Here is a 19071-nt window from a genome sequence, read left to right on the forward strand (position 1 = left end):
CCCCCCTCCCCCCCCATAAAGAAAAATATCTTTCTTCAATCTTAAAAATACCAGTTTGGGGGTCCTTGCTCTCCTCTCTACAGACTAACCGAAGGTAACATCAGGCTACTAGATGAGAGTACAGTGGTAAATATTGCCCATGCTTGTGTGGTTTAATGATGATACCCTGGTGAAGTGCTTAGTACATGCCAATTTTAACAGGACATGGATGATGGAGGGAAAGTGGTTTGCCTCATGATCTTGTCATGAAGCTGGATTAGTTGAAGAATAGCCAAGAATGTGTAACATTTTTGTTTTGTGGTATTTGCCTTTGCAATGCATTGGCAGATTTCTGCTTTAGTGCTCTGCTATGCAGCTCACACCACAGTAATATCCATGGCTTCAGGTCTGAAGTTAGCCACAGAGAAATGGGGAGCTTTGGGAAACTGAGTGGAGGCAGTAAAATCTTAAAGGAGAGGATTTGGGTGGGGTGTCCCTCCACCAAAATGTTATTTTGAAACATGATGTGCAATTTCTCACATTCAAGAAGGTTTTAAGGGTTAGTTTTTTTTAACTTTAGAATGTGTTTTTAAAAGAAAGCTCCTGAGTATTTCTTTAAGATGACTCGCAGATTTATTTGCTATTGGCAAAGTAGGTTCTACTAAATGTCACCACAAAAGCTCAAATACATAGACATGTATAAAACATCTGCACTCCTATCATTCTACTTCCTTGTGTCTTTTAGCCTTTATTTCCCACCTTTTTTTGCTCTCTCCTTCTTGCTTCTGACTTTTCCCGTGTCTTGTTCTACCCCTTATTGCCCTAAAATCCAATTTCCACTTATCTCAAATCTTCAGTCTTCTATACTTCCTTTTCTACGCCCAATCTGTGTTTCTCCTCCTTTTTCTTCCTCATTTTTCACTTCACACAGTATGTTCTGTGCTTATTCCTATGTTCATGCAATAAAAATCCATTCTCTGGCCCTCCAAATCCTTTGTCCACTGTTTTTCCTTTCCCTCTTCAATAGTTCACCAATTCTATGCCTTCCCTTTCATCAGTTCTCAATATCCATTTCCCCCAATACATCTACTCAGTTCTCTGCTTCCTCCCCTAATTAATCAATTCACACCCTTCCCAAATCGAATTCTTCATCTCACAATCAATAACTTGATTCATAACGTCTCAGTGAATGTTCTGCCATGTATTTTTAAAAATGTCAAATGTGAGAGCTTAGTACAGTAAGTCTTACATTTTTTTTGCTGAGAAGTGGAGAGGACTGGAAGCAAACCTCAGGGAGGAAACAGTTTGAGATTTGGCAGTTTTTCAGAGACCGTATTAAGGGCACAAGAGCAAAGTATCCCACTGCATAGGAAAGATAAGTATGGCAAGAGACCACCCTACCATAACCAGGAGATCTTCAATGATTTTCGAAAAAGAGACCTAGTGGAAATCAGGTCAAATTACAGTGGATGACTATAAAAAACCAACAAAACCACATAGGAACAAAATTGTATAGGGCAAGGCACAAAATTAGATGAAACTAGGTAACGATAAAAAAAATTCTACAAATACATTAGAAGCAATAGGAAGATCAAGAACAGGGTAGGCCCATTACTCAATGAGGAGGGAAAAATAATCTCACAAAATGTGGAAATGGCGGAAGTGCTAAATGTCTTTTGTTCAGTTTGTACCACAAACGTTAGTAGCAATCAGACGTCTAACATAGTAAACGCCAGTGAAAATGAGGTTGGCTATGAGGCTAGAATAGGGAAAGAATAAGTTAAAAATGACTGAGATAAGTTAAATGTCTTCAAATTGGTGGGGCCTGATGAAATACATCCTAGAATACTCAGGGAGCTGACTGAGCAAATATCTGAGCCATTAGCATTATATTAAAAAGCTCATTAAAAACTGGAAAGGTTTCAGAGGACTGGGAGAGGGCAAATATAGAGATAAGCTAATAAAAGGGGAATAAGGACAACCTGGGGAATTACAGACCACTCAGTTTAACTTCAGTACCCAGAAAGATAATGGAATAAATAATCAAGCAATCAATTTGCAAATACCTAGAAGAAAATAAGGATATAAGTAACAGTCACCATGGTTTTTTCAAGAAGAAATCATGTCAAATCAACCTAGTGGCTTTCTTTGACAGGATGATAAATTTTGTGGATGGGGGAGGAAAGCAGTAGATGTGATATATCTTGACTTTAGGAAGGCTTTTGATATTGTCCCTCATGACCTCCTCAGAAATGAACTAGAGAAATATAGCCTAGATGGAGCTATTATATAAGGGGGAGGAGGTGCATCACGGGTTGGAAAACCATTCCCAGACAGTAATCATCAATGGTTCAGAATCAAGCTTACAGGGCATATTGAATGGGATCCTGCAGGGATCGGTCCTGAGTCCAATTCTGTTCAGTATCTTCATAAATGATTTAGATAATAGCATAGAGAGTACACTTATAAAGTTTGTGGATGGTACTAAGCTAGATGGGGTTGCAAGTGCTTTGGAGGCTAGGATTAAAATTCAAAATGATCTGGACAAACTGGAGAGATGGTCTGAAGTACTCCATTTAGGAAGAAACAATCAATTGCACACATACAAACTGAGAAATGACTGCCTAGGAAGGAGTACTGTGGAAAGGGATCTGGGATTATAGTGGCTCACAAGCTAAATAGGTGTTTAAAAAAAAAAAAGCCAATATCAGAAAGAACATAGGAATGGCTATAGTGGGTTAAACCAATGGTCCATCTAGCCCAGTATCCTGTCTTCCAGAAATGGCCAATGCCAGGTGCTTCAAAGGGAATGAAAATAACAGGCAATCATGGAGCTATCCATCCTGTCATCCACTCCCAGCTTCTGGCATTCAAAGTCTTGGGACACTCAGAGCCTGGGGTTGCATCCCTAACCATGGAGGACTATTCGCCAAGATGAACCTATCTAGTTCTTTTCTGAATCCAGTTACAGTTTTGGCTTTTTACAACCTATATAGAGTGGCATTTTGATATTTACTGTCTGGTTATCTAGCCCTTTCCTAATGGTTCCTGACTTTGTTAGCTATTTTGATTGCCACTGCATGTGGAGCAGATGTTTTCAGAGAACTATCCACAGTGACTTCAAGATCTCTTTCTGAGTGGTAACAGCTAATTTAGACCCCATCCATTTTGTATGTATACTTGGGATTTTATTTTCTGATGTGTATTACTTTGCATTTATCAACCTTGAATTTCATTTGTCATTTTGTTGTTCAGTCACCCAATGACTTCAGAACTCTTGGGTGAATACCATTTGGTTTTGGGGACTTTTTATTATTTAATTTATCTGTGTGTTCCAAAACCACCTCTAGTGACACCTCAATCTGGGACAATTCCTCAATTTATCACCTACAAAAAGGCTCAGGTGTAGGAATCTCCCTCACATCTTCTTCAGTGAAGACTTATGCTAAGAATTTATTTAGCTTCATGGTCTTGTCTTTCTTGAGTGCTCCTTTAGCACCTGGATCATCCAGTGGCCCCCTACTTGCTTGGCAGGCTTCCAACATTTAAACATTTTTTCACTGTTTGTTTTTGAGTCTTTGGATAGTTGCTCTTCAACTTCTTTTTTGGCCTGCCTATTTATACTTTTACCCTTGACAAGAGTTTATGCTCCTTTCTGTTTTCCTCAGTAGGATTTAATTTCCAATTTTTAAAGGATGCCTTTTTGCCTCTGACCACTTTTTACTTTGTTGTTCAGCCATGATGGCACTTTCTTATCCTTTGTTTTTTCATTTGGGGCATACATTTAATTTGAACCCCTATTATGGTGTTTTTAAAAAGTTTCTATGCAGGTTGAAGGGATTTAACCTTTGGCACTGTATCTTTTAATTTCTGTTTAACTAGCTTCCTCATTTTTGTGTAGTTGTCCTTTCTGAAGTTAATTGCTACTTTGGTGGGCTTCTTTGATGTTTTCCCTCCCCACGAGGATGTGAAATTTAATTATATTATGGTTGCTATTACCAAGCTATTCAGCTATATTCAGGAGCAGAAAGAAGCTCAAGTTTTCCATGAGCTTTTAAAAACAAATTCTTGAAGTTTAGGACTGTAGCTTTCCATCTAATGGAGGGGTGGAGTCTGTATTTAAGCAAGGTGTTAACAAAAACCATAGTTTCAACTGAGATAATTCCTTTTTCTTAATGAATGAATGAATAATTTTGAGGCAAAACCAAGATCACTAGTTTCATTTCTGAATTAGAAAAAAGCTCAGAGTGGTGATTTTATCAGATTGCAAAGTGTTTTTTCTCAAACTGTGTGTGTGTGGGTGTGTGTGTTCGCACAAAACATTTTCTTTCAAATCCCCTATGTTCAGATGCTCATAACTTTCTGAACGAAATTCTTTGAGTTGAAATTCCTGATGTTTGATATCCAAAATGATTTTTTTATGTGAAAAATTGAGTGGTTTGTGCTGGGCAAGGGTGAATAAAGCAGAGTTTACATATTTTAAATGCATTCTAATTCCACATTTTTTTAGTGATGGTTGCAGCAAAAATGACTTCTCCCTTTCAATGAGGAGTAGTTTGGGGCACAGAGAACTTGCAGCAGCCATCTTTAATTTCGTTGCCACAGCTCAGTGCAATGCTGGGGGATGAGTCAGGTTTTCTAAGTGCTGCTTGTGGAGAGGGGGAGAAGAGGCCACTTTTCTCTGGTTTTATTATAGCCTAATGGTAGGGCACTAAAGTGGGACTCAAGATACATAAGTTCAATTCCAAGCTCTGCTATTAGACTGTTGGGTGACCTTGGGCAAGTCATTTCTGTATCTATTCCTCAGTTTCCCCATCTGTAAAAATAGGGGCAGTAATTCTATCCTCTATTGTCAAGTGCTTTGAGATCTAAAGATGAGAAGTGCTATACAAGAGCTAGATGGTATTAGTGGTGGTGGTGTTTTTCTTCTTCTTTATTATATAAGTCCTCCTGGCCTGGCTCCAAACTGCTTGGTTTGGCTTTACCCATGTAGCCAGAGCAAAGTTGAGTTGAGAGACTTGCCATGACCTCTCCAGCAGCAGTGTCTCCAGCAGTCTCCAATTTCTTACACCTTCATTTACATCAGGACATTCATTTTAGTTGTGTATTTATATTCCCAACAGTTGACTGCATCAAAGAATATTCTCTATTTCAGTTCTGATTGTAGGAACAGAAAGCCCCATATTTTTGAATAGGAAATTAAATGCAAGGAGGTAGTACTGGCTGGAGAGCCATCAGGTTAAATCAGGAGCCGCAGCTCTGTCCTTTCTCTCTTCCTTCTAGAATAAGGCTGCTTTCCTTCTTTGTTTCCTTGCACTCATCCCTCCTGCTTTCTGACTCAGCTTGCCTTGACAAGAGAAAGCAGGAGGGAAACCTAGAAACAGTTGCTCCTGCCAGCCGCTTTCAAGAAACACCTTTTTTTTTTTTTTTCCGAAGAGTAAAACACTACCCAATGGAGGAACTGTTGAATGTGATGCTGATCTCCCCTTGCTTGAGAGAAGCTGGTACCTTGCCCTCTTTCATGGAGTCACTGACAATCTGTAACAATCATTGTAATTGATCCAATCCCTTCTCCCACACTCTTAATGACTTAGAGCAGCTATGAGAGGCATGGGCCATCTTACAGGTAGCTCCAGAAGTTCCATTAGAAAGATAGGCTGAAAGTCAACAAAAGAAGATGTTTGTGCCTTTGGCTGGCTCTGTAAGAGGAAAGTCATCAAATTTGGTCCATATAAGAGTCAGTTTTATTGAAATTCCTGTGCCCATCAACCTTTATCCACTCTAATCTCATTCACCAACTGCTCTTGAAGCTTATAAGCTTTAGATGTTCGTATAAGCCCTAAATGGCTAAGAACCTACCCACCTGAGAGTTTGTCTTTCTCCCTGTGCCAAATTAGATCAGTTGAAATTGAGGAATTTGAGCTGAAGCCACGCTTGTATATATGAGAAAATGGGGGCGTGCACAGGAATAAAAATTTGACCCCTTTTGGAAAGACATGATCTCTGCTCCCGGTGTGGCTTTGGGTCTGGAGGAGCTCACTCTCCCTGTGCGGCCCCACTGGGAATGCTGTGCTCCCCACTCCTGCCCACCCTCACCGCAAGATAACCTGTGCTCCCACACCACCGGGACCCTGTGCTCCCCACTCCACTGACCCCTTACTTGCCTACTCCACTGCCAGAGGCTCTGCTCACTGTCTCGCTACTATTGGCTAGGAGATTGTCATTCCATATTGTCTTAGCTGCTGATTGGTGGAGACAGAAGGGGGCCGGAGGAGCTCACTCTCCCTGGGGCTGGAGGAATTCTGTGTGTCTGCCAATTATCGGGGGGTGTGCCCCTACTTGCCCTCCCTTGTGCATACCCCTATGAGAAAAGGCTTTTTGGGTAGGCATTTCCTCCTGGTTTTTAAATTCACTGCTCACCTTAGTGCAAAATAGTTCAAATCTAATGGGTTTCAGGACATAAGAGGTCTTCTAGTCCAGTCTCCTGAACTCAAGGCAGGACTAAGTATTATCTAGACCATCCTGGATGGGTGTTTGTCTAACCTGTTCTTAAAAACCTTCAATGACGGAGATTCCACAGCCGCATTAGGCAATTTATTCCTGTGCTTAACTACCCTGACAATTAGGAATGTTTTCCTAACGTCCAGCCCAAACTGCCCTTGTGGCAATTTAAGCCCATTGCTTCTTGTCCTACTCTCAAAAGTTAACGAGAACAATTTTTTTCGCTCCTTCTTGTAACAACCTTTTATATACTTGGAAACTGTTATCATGTCCCCCCAGGTCGTCTTGCCTGCAGACTGAAAAAATTGTGCTTGTTTAATCTTTCCTCATAGGTCATGTTTTTTAGACCTTTAATCATTTTTGTTGCTATCCTTGGACTTTCTCCAATTTCTTTCACTTTCCTGAAATGTAGCACCCAGAACTGGACACATGATGCAAAGCTTATCATTTCACCGAGACGTTTAAAAAGAGAGGTGGGAGGATGGTACCGGAGTGGGAGATTATAGGTGAAAGAGAGAGATTTGAGCTTCTGAGTAGACTGGTTTGTAGGCAAAAGGTTGTACTGAATTGTACTGCTTCACTTTGATTGTTTGGCTATCCGGGTGGCTGTGTAATGGCACAGGTGCCTCGAACACAGAGTTAGCTGCTCTCATTGTGTTTGTGTAAATCTAAACAAATAATATACAAATTGTCTAGAAAGCTTCTGAAAGTCTCCTAAGTGCTCCAAACAAACTTCTCCCCCACATCCACCCCATTTCTCAACTTAACAATTAATCACCTCCTCCACTCCAGGAAACCCAACAGAGAACAGAGTGGTGGCTTAGATAATTGAAACTCCTGATGTCAGTAATAGCAGTATTTTCTCATCGAGGAGTGTGATATAGAGTTTGGGCTATTCTCTACTAGTCTGTGATCTGGGATGACAAAAAAAATGATTGAACAGACCAGCAAACCCAGACATGTTCCTCTTTATAGGGAGATTTATAGAGTTTGTATTTAGGTATTAAAGCAACAATGAGCACTGTCATTTGACTGGATTGATTGGAACTGCTTAAGGTGCAGTATCTAAGTGACGTCAGTATAGCTTTTAATCATTATTATTTATATTTTTGCTCCTTTCCTGTGTTTTACGGTTAGGATCTTGACTTATTGACTGGAAGAGTGTGGTCTCTTTTGTACCAATTCTGAGAATAAGATCAACCCTTTGTAGGTTAACTAAATAAAGACAAGGTGCATTTTTTTCTCTTTCATTTTCTCTGCTGAGAAGATGTTTTCCTGCATTCTGTTTTTGAGAAAATTTGAGGTCTTTATTTCATTGCCAAACCACTATGTAAATCATGATATTACAGTTCCATGAGCAACTGATTTTTCATATCAAGTTCTTGCATTTGTACTTATTAACCTTGAAATGACTTTGGTAGACATCCCTTTGACTTTTATGTTGACTGACAAAGTATGTCTTTGTCCTCCTTGTTGTATTAAATTGTGACCTGGGCTAACCGGTGTATTGACTTGCTGTTCAAATATTAAGTATTTCCTTGATCTGGAAAACAACTGATTTGAAGAGTCTTTTGTTTTTATATCTCTGGTACTCTCGCCAGGGTAAACATTTTATTAGGAAATGTTTAAGGAAAAAACAAAAAAGCAATGGTCAGGGTTTACAAGGCACAGTAATACAATATCCAGGGATGATATGCAGTGGGGGGGGGTTGGGGGGTGATCGGGGAACAGGAGGTGGCAGCAGCACGATGAGCTGTGGCCCCGTAGGAGGGGCTGGAAGTGCGGGACTTGAGGGTTGCAGTGCGGTATGTGGGGAGAGGGGGACGCTATCCAGCATGGGGAGAGGGTCCCAGGGAGGCATTTGCCAAGGAAGGCAGGTGAGTCCATGTGCGGGAGTGGGAGTGGAGGTCTGGGGAGGACAATGGTGAGGTGGGCTGCAGTATCCCGGATCGGGGTTGGTGGTGTTAGGTTTAAGGTTCACAACGAGATATATGGGCATGAGGGAGCATTTCAATGTATAGGAGAACCATTGGGGGCATGTTTTAATAGAAAGAGTATATAGGTCTATATGGGGAGAAATGTCTCAGTGAACCATGTTCCAATTCTTGTAAACAAGGACTTAACCTCAACCCCTTGCCTTGATTCTATCAAAGCAAAAGTTAGGTAGGGACACAGAGCTATATGAGGAAATTTATAATTGCAGCTTCTCTGTTGGAAGTTGGTGAGGTAGCACAGATGGAAAAGATACATGGAGGAACTCAAGGCCAATAATTAAGAAAAGTCTGAAATACTACTATTTGAATATTCCACAAAATGGTGGATTGACTAATAATTGCTCAACTGAGAGCTGATAGCACATAGGTAGAAGCACAAGACGTATACATTACTTTGCACTTTAATGACTATTCTGACTTCCTGTCTCTTTACACCTTACCACAAGAAGTGTAGGTTACATCAAGAGTGATTATAAAGCTTTAATAGTCCAAATTAACTTTTTACATATGGGATATATCTAATTTGTGCAATCAGATTTCACTGAGACACATTTTTGTTGTCATCAGTACTTACTTGAACCAATTGCTAAAGTAAGCTAAGAGATCAGACAAGCTGCTCAATGGCATCAGCTCTGGGAAGAACGGATAATGACATGCATGCAGTGATTTTCTCCAATTAATAATTGTGTTGAAGATCAACTTACTTAAAAATTAAATGACTGTAAACAATTGCAAACATCTTGTCAAATTTGTCGCCTTGAGGCATGACTTAAAAAAATCCGCCATGTAGTATGCTAGAGCTTTCAATTATTAGCTTTGAAATGTCTTCCTGCTGAGCTGGGATGGTGCTACTGTGTGAGTATGAGTATGTGAGCTGGTAATCATGCCCCTAGCTCATAATATAAATGTAGCCATAGATGCACCAGACTGACAGGGGGAACATGAAGAAACAATGGATGGTATTGATATGTATTTTCTCAGCACCCCAGCTACTTAACCATCCTAACCACTGTCAAGTTTTTTGTATCACAGCGTAACAGCAAAGGAGAGTTTTAAAGAAGTACTTGAAGGAAGTCAATAAGGTGGCTTTGTGGACGTTTATGGGAATTCTTACCATTTGCAATATTACTTTATAAACACATGTGAGGACTGAGGCTAATTCATGCCTTGCTAATTATGCCTTGCATAATCTTGGAACCATTAGCAATTATCTTTGAGAACTCATGGCGGATGAGTGTGGTCCCAGGGGACTGAAGAAGGGCAAACATAGTACCTCTTAAAAAAGAACAAAGAGAACCTGGGGAATTACAGACCAGTCAGCCTAACTTCAATACCTGGAAAGATACTGGAACAACTTATTAAACCATCAATTTGTACGCACCCAGAGGGTAATAGAGTTATAAGGAATAGCTAGCAAGAACAATTCATGCCAAATCAACTGAATTTCCTCCTTTGACAGATTTACTAACCTAATGGATGGAGGAGAAGCTGAAGACGTTATATCTTGATTTTAGTAAGGCTTTTGACACAGTCCCACATGACATTCTTATAAGCAAACTAAGGAAATGTGGTCTAGATTAAATTACTAGAAGGAGTGTGCAAAAGCAGTTAAAAGACCATACTTCAAGGGTTATCAGTGCTTCACTGTCCAACTGAGATTCCTGCAGCAGTCTGGCCTGGGCTAGGTACTCTATAACATTTTCATTAAAGACTTGGATGATGGAGTGGAGAACATGCTTATATTTGCAGATGACACCAAGATAGGAGGAATTAACACTTTGGAGGACAGGATTAGCATTCAAAATGACATTGATAAATTGGAGAATTGGTTTGAAATTCAGTAAAGACGGGTGCAAACTACTATGCTTAAGAAGGAAAAATCAAATGCACAACTATAAAATGTAGTAACTGGGTAGGCAGTGGTAAAAGGATCTGGGGGTTATAGTTGATCACAAATTGAATATGAATCAACAATGTGATTGTTTGTTTGTAGTTGTATTGGTCCTAAGATTTGAGAGACACAATTTACGTGGGGTAACAACCCATCACCTGTGGGTGAACACTTTTTTCCACAAAGTGATCACTCCATATCTAACCTCTCAGTCCTCATTCTCAAAGGTAAGCTGCACAACATCTTCAAATGAGAAGCCTGGGAAAACATATTCATAATTGTGCTGGACACTAAAACCCACAGACTTAACAGACTCAGGTTTTATGGCTCAGTGTAACAATTTGCAACATGCCCTACTGATTGCTACCCCTTAATTGCCCACTTCATTTTAAGTGATCTCCTACAGCATGTGTGAAAGCCATGTACTTAACAATCTGTCCTACCTTGTATTTAGCTTGGATGCTATGATTACTTTCCCCAGACCTGAGGAAGAGCTCTGTGAAGCTCAAAAGCTTGTCCCTTCAACCAACAGAAGTTGATCCAGTGAAAGATATTACCTCACCTACCTTTTATCTCTCAACAATGTGATGCTTTTGCAAAAAAGGCTAATATCATTCTGGGGTTTATTAATGGAAATGTCATTTGTAAGACATGGGAGGTAATTATCCCTTTCTAATCTGCATTGATGAGGCTGGAGTACTGGGTCCAGTTCTGGGCTCCATGCTTTAAGAAAGATGTGGACACATTGGAGAAGGTCCACAAAAATGATAAGTGTAGAAAACCTGACCTATGAAGGAAGGTTAATAACCTGGGCATGGTTAGCTTTGAGAAAAGAACATTGAAGGGAGACCTAATAACAGGCTTCGAATATGGCAAGGTCTGTTATAAAGATGACAGTGATCAATTGTTCTATGTCCACTGAGGTAAGGAGCAATGCCCTTCTGCTTTCCAAGTATGCATTACAATTAAGGTCCGACTTAACTTGAGATATTGCAAAAATTGAGGATTTTGCAATATTCGGCTTCCACCACTATTTTGACTGGGGGATTTCTACTGGATTCCTACTCCATGGGAGCCCTGGGCAGCCACGGTCAGCCCCAGGCTCCCGGTCTCAGCCCTAGGTGGCCAACTGTGGAAAACTGCGGAAAAGTATTAATGGACTTTATTATTTGCAGTAATGTAATAATGGACCTTATTACTTTTCTGCAATTTTCCATGATTTGTCTGCAACTCAGCTGCAATTTTTTGACAATCATCCTTCAATTCAAGTAGGACCTGAATTATAATAATGTTGGGAAGTATTGGGTACTTTTAGGGCATGTCTACACTAAAGCCCTAAGTCGACCTATGTTAGGTCGATTACAGCCACTGCAATAATTACTGCGGTGGCTGCTGTCCACACTACTCTCCTCCTGTCAGCATCCTCACCAGGTGCGCTTCCACTGACTGAAGAGGGGTAGTTTAGGGGGCTGAGAGCCAGGGCTCTCAGCTCTGTGCAGATCCCCACTGGAAGACCAGCTGCCACCATCATCAGCTCCCTGCTCCCAGCTGGGGCAGCTCCCCTTCAAGCCAAGAAATTGACAAGATAACCAACAGCCAATGTAAGTAGCCATGCAGTGTCTATGTAGACACTGCGTTAAGTCCTACACCTCTCATGGAGGTGGAGTTATTATGTTCGTGTAGTAGGGCACTTATATTGGTGGGCCAAGGCTGTTGTATATACACTGACACAATTAGGTCGACATAAACTGTCTTATGTTGACCTGTGTTGTTTAGTCCAGGCCTCAGTTATTAATGTTTGTTAAAGATAAACAGAGTTGTTGACAGTACAAATTACTTGCTTACGTGCATTGGTCCCACCTCAAAGATTTCTACCGGTTTGTCAGAGGTTAGACGTTCTCCCCACTTTAAGTATATTGAATTTTCCCTATTTTAAGTACGGGAATATTTTTCAAAGTGGTTGAATGCTTCATACTGGAAGAAACCTTGTGTGACTCGTGAGCATTGAAAGAAGGGATGACAAACAAAGGGATACAGATTAAGTTATGATTTAAAATAGGTAAATGTATCATTTTTGGAGAAGTTAGAGCAATGTTTGTTTTTATTAAATTTTATCTCATTTGGCCTGTTTTATTGTAGTTATTAATTAAAAAAACCAACAACACCCAAAGGCATGAGACTTTGCTTTGGCACTTTGACTTTCATTTCCTCCCTTTCTCATCTCTACTGCCACCGTTGAAAGAAATCCAGTCTTTATTTCCCCATGGTCTAACCTAAAATACCGATGATGACAGGGTACTATCGAATTCTAATCTCCTTTCTTTGCTGATCTTCCTCCAGTGGAAAAATTTGCACCTGGGGAGTAGAAAGAGATGCTTCAGAAATGATCTCTGAGAGTCTCTTACTGTCAGATATCATTTTGGATCTATGAGAGAAAATAATAACATGTAAAAGGTTTCATGGTGAAGTGAATTAGGCAGCTTTGCTTGGTTTTTTTCCATATGTGAAAAATGCCCATTTAATAGTGGGAAATGTTTGTTTGAGTTTCATATGTTCTGTGTTTTGATCAGTCAAGTAGAATTTGGATTTCTGGTGTGGGTTATTACGTTGCTTGGGGAGAAAAGAGTAGTTGCAGAGATAATCTTTCCTATTCTTTCTTTGTATACAGTTGTGACATAGTCCCTGTTCTTACCTTCAGCAAAAATGGGAAAACAGCAGCAATACTTACAGATATAACATCAGTTTCAGAACTTTAACAAAACAGATCCTCAGTTGGTGTCATTGAAGACTCCATCGAAATAGCTTTGACAATTTACATCAGCTGAGGATCTGCCCAGCTTTCCAACTAGATTCCTTGTCCAGCCATTTGCTTCACACATACCACCAAACTGTTTCCAACTGTTGTACGTGATTCTGTGTCTGTGTTCACTGCCAGAAAGGTGTATGCTAACAGGGAGATAACTATCAAACATTAACTATCTCACTGTAAAATCCTAGTGGAGGAAAGGCACTGTAGTAGAGCTGTGTGAAATTTTCCAGACAAAACTGTTTTTCTTGGAAAAAAGAAGATTCTAGTCGACCCAAACATTTCATGAATTTGTGTTGATTGACAAATTTGTTTCAGGAAAAAAAAGAAAAATAAAAGAATTTCTGAAATGTCAGAATGATCAAAATGGAACATTGGGATTTTTTTTCAGGCTACATTCAGAAGGCACCGTTAACAAAGTTGGAAGAGGAGGAATCTTATAACCTTTAACCCAGTGGTCATGGTACTCACCTGGGAGACTAGGTTTGAATCCCTGCACTAGAATAGGAATGTGAATCTATCTCCCCTCTTCTTAGGTGAATGCCCTAACTACCAGGCTATAGTCTCATTCTTGCTCTCTGCCTCATTGATATGCAAGTATTTTATACAAAATAGACCTAAACCTAGAGACCCCAACCAAAATACCCTATAGCTGAGGGATTAAGGCACAGTCATCTTGAGGGGGCTGAGACCAGAGTTCAAGTCCATCCTCTAGAAGGGGATTACAAGCTGGGTTTCCCATATCCTGTGTGAGTGCCTTAAACAGTGGTCTAAAAACTGTAAGGCAGGGGCTCCTTCTATTCCTTGGTTTTGTGAATCTATTCTTTTCCTTTGCTTTTATTAAAAATACCTGAAACAAAACATTTCATTTGACCCAAAATGAATTTTTTTCCTATTTTTCGATTCATGGAAAAATTCTGAAAAAAATCAGTTTCGATTTGACCTGAACCAATATTTTTTCTGACCTTTCGTTGTGTTTTGGGATTTGTGGGTGGGTTTTTTTTTTTTTTTTTTTTTTTAAACTGCCCGCAAACTGAAAAATCAGTTATTTGCACTGCTCTATTCTGGAGTTTTTTACTGCAGCGTTGCTAGGTGAGGTCAATTATGGGTGGGGGGAGTTAGGGCTGATCTCACTTAGTTACATTGGCTTAAACACAGCTTGTGAATTTTCTCCACAAGGATTTAACAACTAGAGAGCTGACATGGATTAGTTTTCTTGTTGTGAAAAACCGTAACCCAAAAATGCCTCATCTTTTTGGTTGTAAAACCCTAGCCTGTGTCTTACCCTTAGAGTGGCTTGGTTAGAGTTACGTCTACACTGCAAAGAAAAACCTACAGTGCTGAGTCTTGGAGCCCAGGTCAATTGACTCGGGCTCATGGGACTCGGGCTGCATGGCTAAAAATAGCAGTGTAGATATTTGGGCTCGGGCTGGAGCCCGGGCTCTGATTAGTTTACCACGTTTCAGAACCCAGGCTCCAGCCTGAGCCAGAATATCTACACTGCTGTTTTTAGTCCCCCAGCCTGAGCAAGCTCAAGTCCATTGCCCTGCGGTCTGAGACTTGGCACCGGAGGTTTCTCCTTGCAGTGGAGATGTACCCTGAAACCCTTTCAATCAGCCACTATCATAAAGGTTAGTGAACCCTGCCAACCCATTGCCCATGTATTTATGTGTAAGAAAAAGAAGCCATTTGCAGCCTTTTTCTTTGAGACAGTAGGTGATGGAGACATCCAGTCCAGTGGGAGTGACTCTCAGCATTGGGAGAGCTTTTATATTTAATCCTTGAGCAGGGAATAATCATTGCAGAATTTATCTCAGTAGAGCTATTGATTTCATATCTTTAACATTCTTGTAACACATGCTTGACAAAATCTGTCTTTGTACACAGGGAAGTAAGTGAAGCAAAACGTCAAAAGATCCATTAAATTCTTCCTGCTACCACTTCTATAGGCTGTGAGAAATCAACAGTATTTTGATTTATAGCTGAAAAGATATGGAAAGAGAGAGTCCCAAGCATGGGCAGCAAAGAATAATATGGATCAAACTGTATTTAATTTATAACAATATACGACTTTTGTTGTTGTTGTGCTACAGGAAGGGTAGAGAGAGTGGGGTTTTTTCGACTTGGTTTGGTAGAAAGGTAGTTTTTCATTTTAACTACTATTTAATTATTTCATCCAGTGATAGAGAATTTGGAAAAACAGATGGAATTGGGTAATACATTTAAAATTATGGAGAATTTCCACTTTTTTGTGTGTGAAAAGTTGGTTTTACCAATGAACTAAAACCCAGATGTTTTGCCCAGCTGTGCATGAGGCCACTTTCATTTTGTATACTAATAATATTGTGAATTAGGGACAAGTGTTGCTCTCCGTTACAACAGTGTGTAAATCTAATGATGTCCATGGAGTTTTTTCCAGATTTCCATTCTATAATCAAGAATGCAGTTTGGCCATGTTGCATCTAGTACACACTGAGGTTTTCTAAATACTGATCTGTTGAAAACTTTGTAAATACCATGCAGGATTCTACCATTTTTTTTCAACTAATTGAAATCTGAAGTATATTCTATTTCTTTTACAATTCAAAACAGTTACACTGCTACATATGTCCAGTTATCCAGAACATGCTAATCTTAGATATAGCTTGTCTTTTTCTTGGGAAGCATAAGAAAACAAATCTTCATGTCATTGAGATTTGGACCTTTATTTTGTGACAGTGGTTGTATTTCTTCTACAGCACATGTCTTTAGCTGCAATATTTTGAAATTCTTTTTGTAATGCTTAACATGTATGAGCCTATGTTTGTTAAGAACTGTGTTTTTAATGATTTGAAATTTTATATACAATTTAGCTATTTTAATATATGTATGTTAATGACTTTAAAATGTTGTTCCGTACAACTTTGATATAAATGTAACACACGTATATATTTTCCTTTCAGAAAACGTACATTGCTGATCAATAATGTATTTGCAGTTGTGGCTGCGTTGTTGATGGCTCTCTGTCAATTAGCAGAATCATTTGAAATGCTCATATTGGGCCGTATTGTGATGGGTATTGATGCAGGTAAGCTTTGTTACGCTGTACATACATTTACAGTTCATAATGTGCATCCTCTCCCACTTTTACATTGAGGAGTAATTTCTATGCATAATCCCACTGATTTCAATGGGTACAATCAGCTTGAATAAGGATGGCAGAATCTGCTCCTTTGTGAAGAAACGTAAATGGATATTAACCATGACAGCATAGCATTTTTTAATGCATTCCCTTTTGTACAGGATGTCTGTCTTCACAAAATAGAAACCCTTTGGGTAGGAGAACATGACTTGTCTGTTAAAGCTGCTTAGTATTTTGCATTTTGGTGAAAATAATCTAGCAGGTTACTCTATGCCCAGTAGAGACACAAGGTCTTACTGTGCTGCTGGAAAATTTACTTACATTGAGAGAGACCCCTTTGGAGGCATTACAAATGTTTCTACCCTGTCAATGCACTTCTGACTGTGTAATGTGTTAGTACAGGATATTTATTTGGACTTCTATATCACTAAGCCCATCTTTTTGGATGCTACGGCTGTCTTTTTCCGTAAGAACTAATCACAGCAGTTGGAAGATGCGTGTGGTGTTCACGTACAAATTGGTAGCCTATTGGTGTTTAGACTTTGGGCTGCTGACATTTGTCTTGGATGATCAAAGCAGCATTGTCAGTGCACTAACCACAGCCATTTTTTATTTCCCCACATTTTGTGGGATGTTCTCTTCTCTAATTCATACATGCTCTTATAAGTCCATCAGAATTGTAAGCATGTTTAAGGAGACCATATCTCTGCTGATATAAAAAGGATGCATTCTTTAGTGTAAAATATTGTATTTAATATTGTCTAGTTGGGGGGTTGACATATTGCTTAATCAGGTTGTTGGGTTTTTCTTATTTACCTGTGTCCAGGCAATTGATAAAGTGACAAGAGACTTCATTGTGTATGGTTACACATTCCTCCTCCTCCTCTCTCTTCCAGCGAGGCTGGATGGTTGTTGCTTTGGTGGTGCTGGAATCAGTCTAGGGAATATTGCAGATTTTGATGTCTTTCAGACATCAGAATCTCCAATACCATTCACTCCATTAATACCATTAATAATGGAAGAGCAAAAGGTTCAGACATAGCAGTGTGTGTGGTTTCCACTGGAATATCTAGATTTGAGGGTTCGCTTTTTTGCTACACTGCTTGCAAAAATCTCCTTCATAACACACACTTTGGCTATAAAACACAGCCTGAAAGGAGGGTGTAACCAGTTCTGTATCAGCATCCTCTCCCTTGCCCTCCTTTGGCAGGGAGCAGACAATCTCCATGGCCCCTTGATACCCAGAGAATTGAGAAAGGAAAACTCAGGCTAGACAGGCATCCCGCTATTACTCTTCCATGCTCCCCATTCCTGGAGTTGCCTTCTTGAAAGAACGGTCAGTGCTGTTTTAACCCATTCCTTCTTAGTGCGCACATATTCCACTAGCCCTTTCCTTTCTGCCAGTTCTTTTGGGGGCAGCCAAAAGGACAGTTTCCCCATCCTGCTTATTTGGGTGTCTGGATGAGTAAGACAACCCCCCACTTCAACAGATTAGTGGTAATTAAATTAGTGGTAAATTAGTAATTAAATTAGTGGTAATTTCAGCCCTCCCCATATTGCAGCAGTGGAACCCTGACCTGCATGCATCATTTCATATATGTAATCGAAACTGTTGGCCCCCGTCATGATTAGATGGTACGAGGATACCGTACACATGCATGTACAGACACACACACAGCATGCATAGATTCTGTTCTGCTCTGTATAGGTTCTTATGCCACCCTCATCATGCTGGTGTCTGATTGGTATTCAAACTTTTCTGCATAAACTCTTGCTCATTTATTGGTTCAGTGTAAAGTCAATTGTACTTAACAGCAATTTCTCTGCTGTTCCCTTCTTTTACAGGTGTCTCTCTCAGTGCCCTGCCCATGTATTTGAGTGAAATTTCACCTAAGGAGATCAGGGGTTCTCTGGGGCAGGTCACAGCAATCTTCATCTGTATTGGAGTCTTCACTGGTCAGATGTTGGGGCTGCCGGAAATATTTGGAAATGTATGTACTTGGTGGATCTTGTCCTACTGTGAATTGCATTTAAAGAGTTACATTGAGGGTTGTAACTGTTCCTTTTGAAGATAGAAAACCACAGTTTTGGTATATGTAGAACCATTTTAAAAAGCAATGTCTTGAATTTTTTTTTTTTTTTTAAGTTTGTGTGTGAGATATGTATGTACTTAATTATCCTGAGAGAAGCAGGTATGGCAGCCCTGGTTCAAGACTGGAGCCTGTGTATTACTGCCACAGTTGTAGGCAGCAAAGTTATTTGAGCTGGATACCCCTTGCTATACAAAAAGAGGCAGCTGACGTAGCATTCTCGGAGAGGACTTCAGGACTCTGTAACTTGTTCCCTGTGTTGATCTGAAACAGCCCAACTTTGGTGACCTACCCGCCATGCTGCAAAAGAGGGTATTCTATTGAATAAGGTTTTCAGGAAGGGCTGATGATATACTTACCAGGGTGATGAAGGGGTAAGAGTGGTTTTGTTTGTTTGTAGGAGGTTGCCTGGCGAAGTTGCTGTTTGAATGTTTATTATAATGCTACTGGGTTTTTGTTGTATTACTAATTTATATGTTATAGTTCCTATAGAGCCTTGTGTAGGCTTATTTTTGATGTTTAAATCTCAAAAATAATTCTCAGAACAGCTACAGCATGGGCAGCAGCAGCAGATCTGTGCAGCCCTGCTGATGTCCCACTCCTGACTTGGAGGGGTCTGCATTTAAAGCAGTTACTAATATGGTGGAAGAGTGTGGCCTTAGGTAGTCGGTCATTTTGGGTATGCAGGA

At 40.0% G+C, this 19071-nt stretch overlaps 1 protein-coding gene across 4 annotated transcripts in view; it reads left to right on the plus strand.

Moving 5' to 3' along the window:
* The window catches only part of SLC2A9 (solute carrier family 2 member 9), a 222903-nt gene that overhangs the window by 56678 nt on the left and 147154 nt on the right, over positions 1-19071 (plus strand). For all 4 annotated transcript variants that reach the window (XM_067530346.1, XM_067530349.1, XM_067530347.1 and 1 more), the window contains 2 exons: positions 16114-16238; positions 18138-18283. In XM_067530346.1, the coding sequence (XP_067386447.1) occupies positions 16114-16238; positions 18138-18283 (271 nt within the window). The remainder of the gene's footprint in view (positions 1-16113; positions 16239-18137; positions 18284-19071) is intronic.

Source organism: Emydura macquarii, unplaced genomic scaffold (genome assembly GCF_026122565.2).
Source record: "Emydura macquarii macquarii isolate MOO-44397 ecotype Brisbane River unplaced genomic scaffold, CSIRO-AGI_Emac_v2 contig_3062, whole genome shotgun sequence".
In the NCBI taxonomy this organism is placed as follows: domain Eukaryota; kingdom Metazoa; phylum Chordata; order Testudines; family Chelidae; genus Emydura; species Emydura macquarii.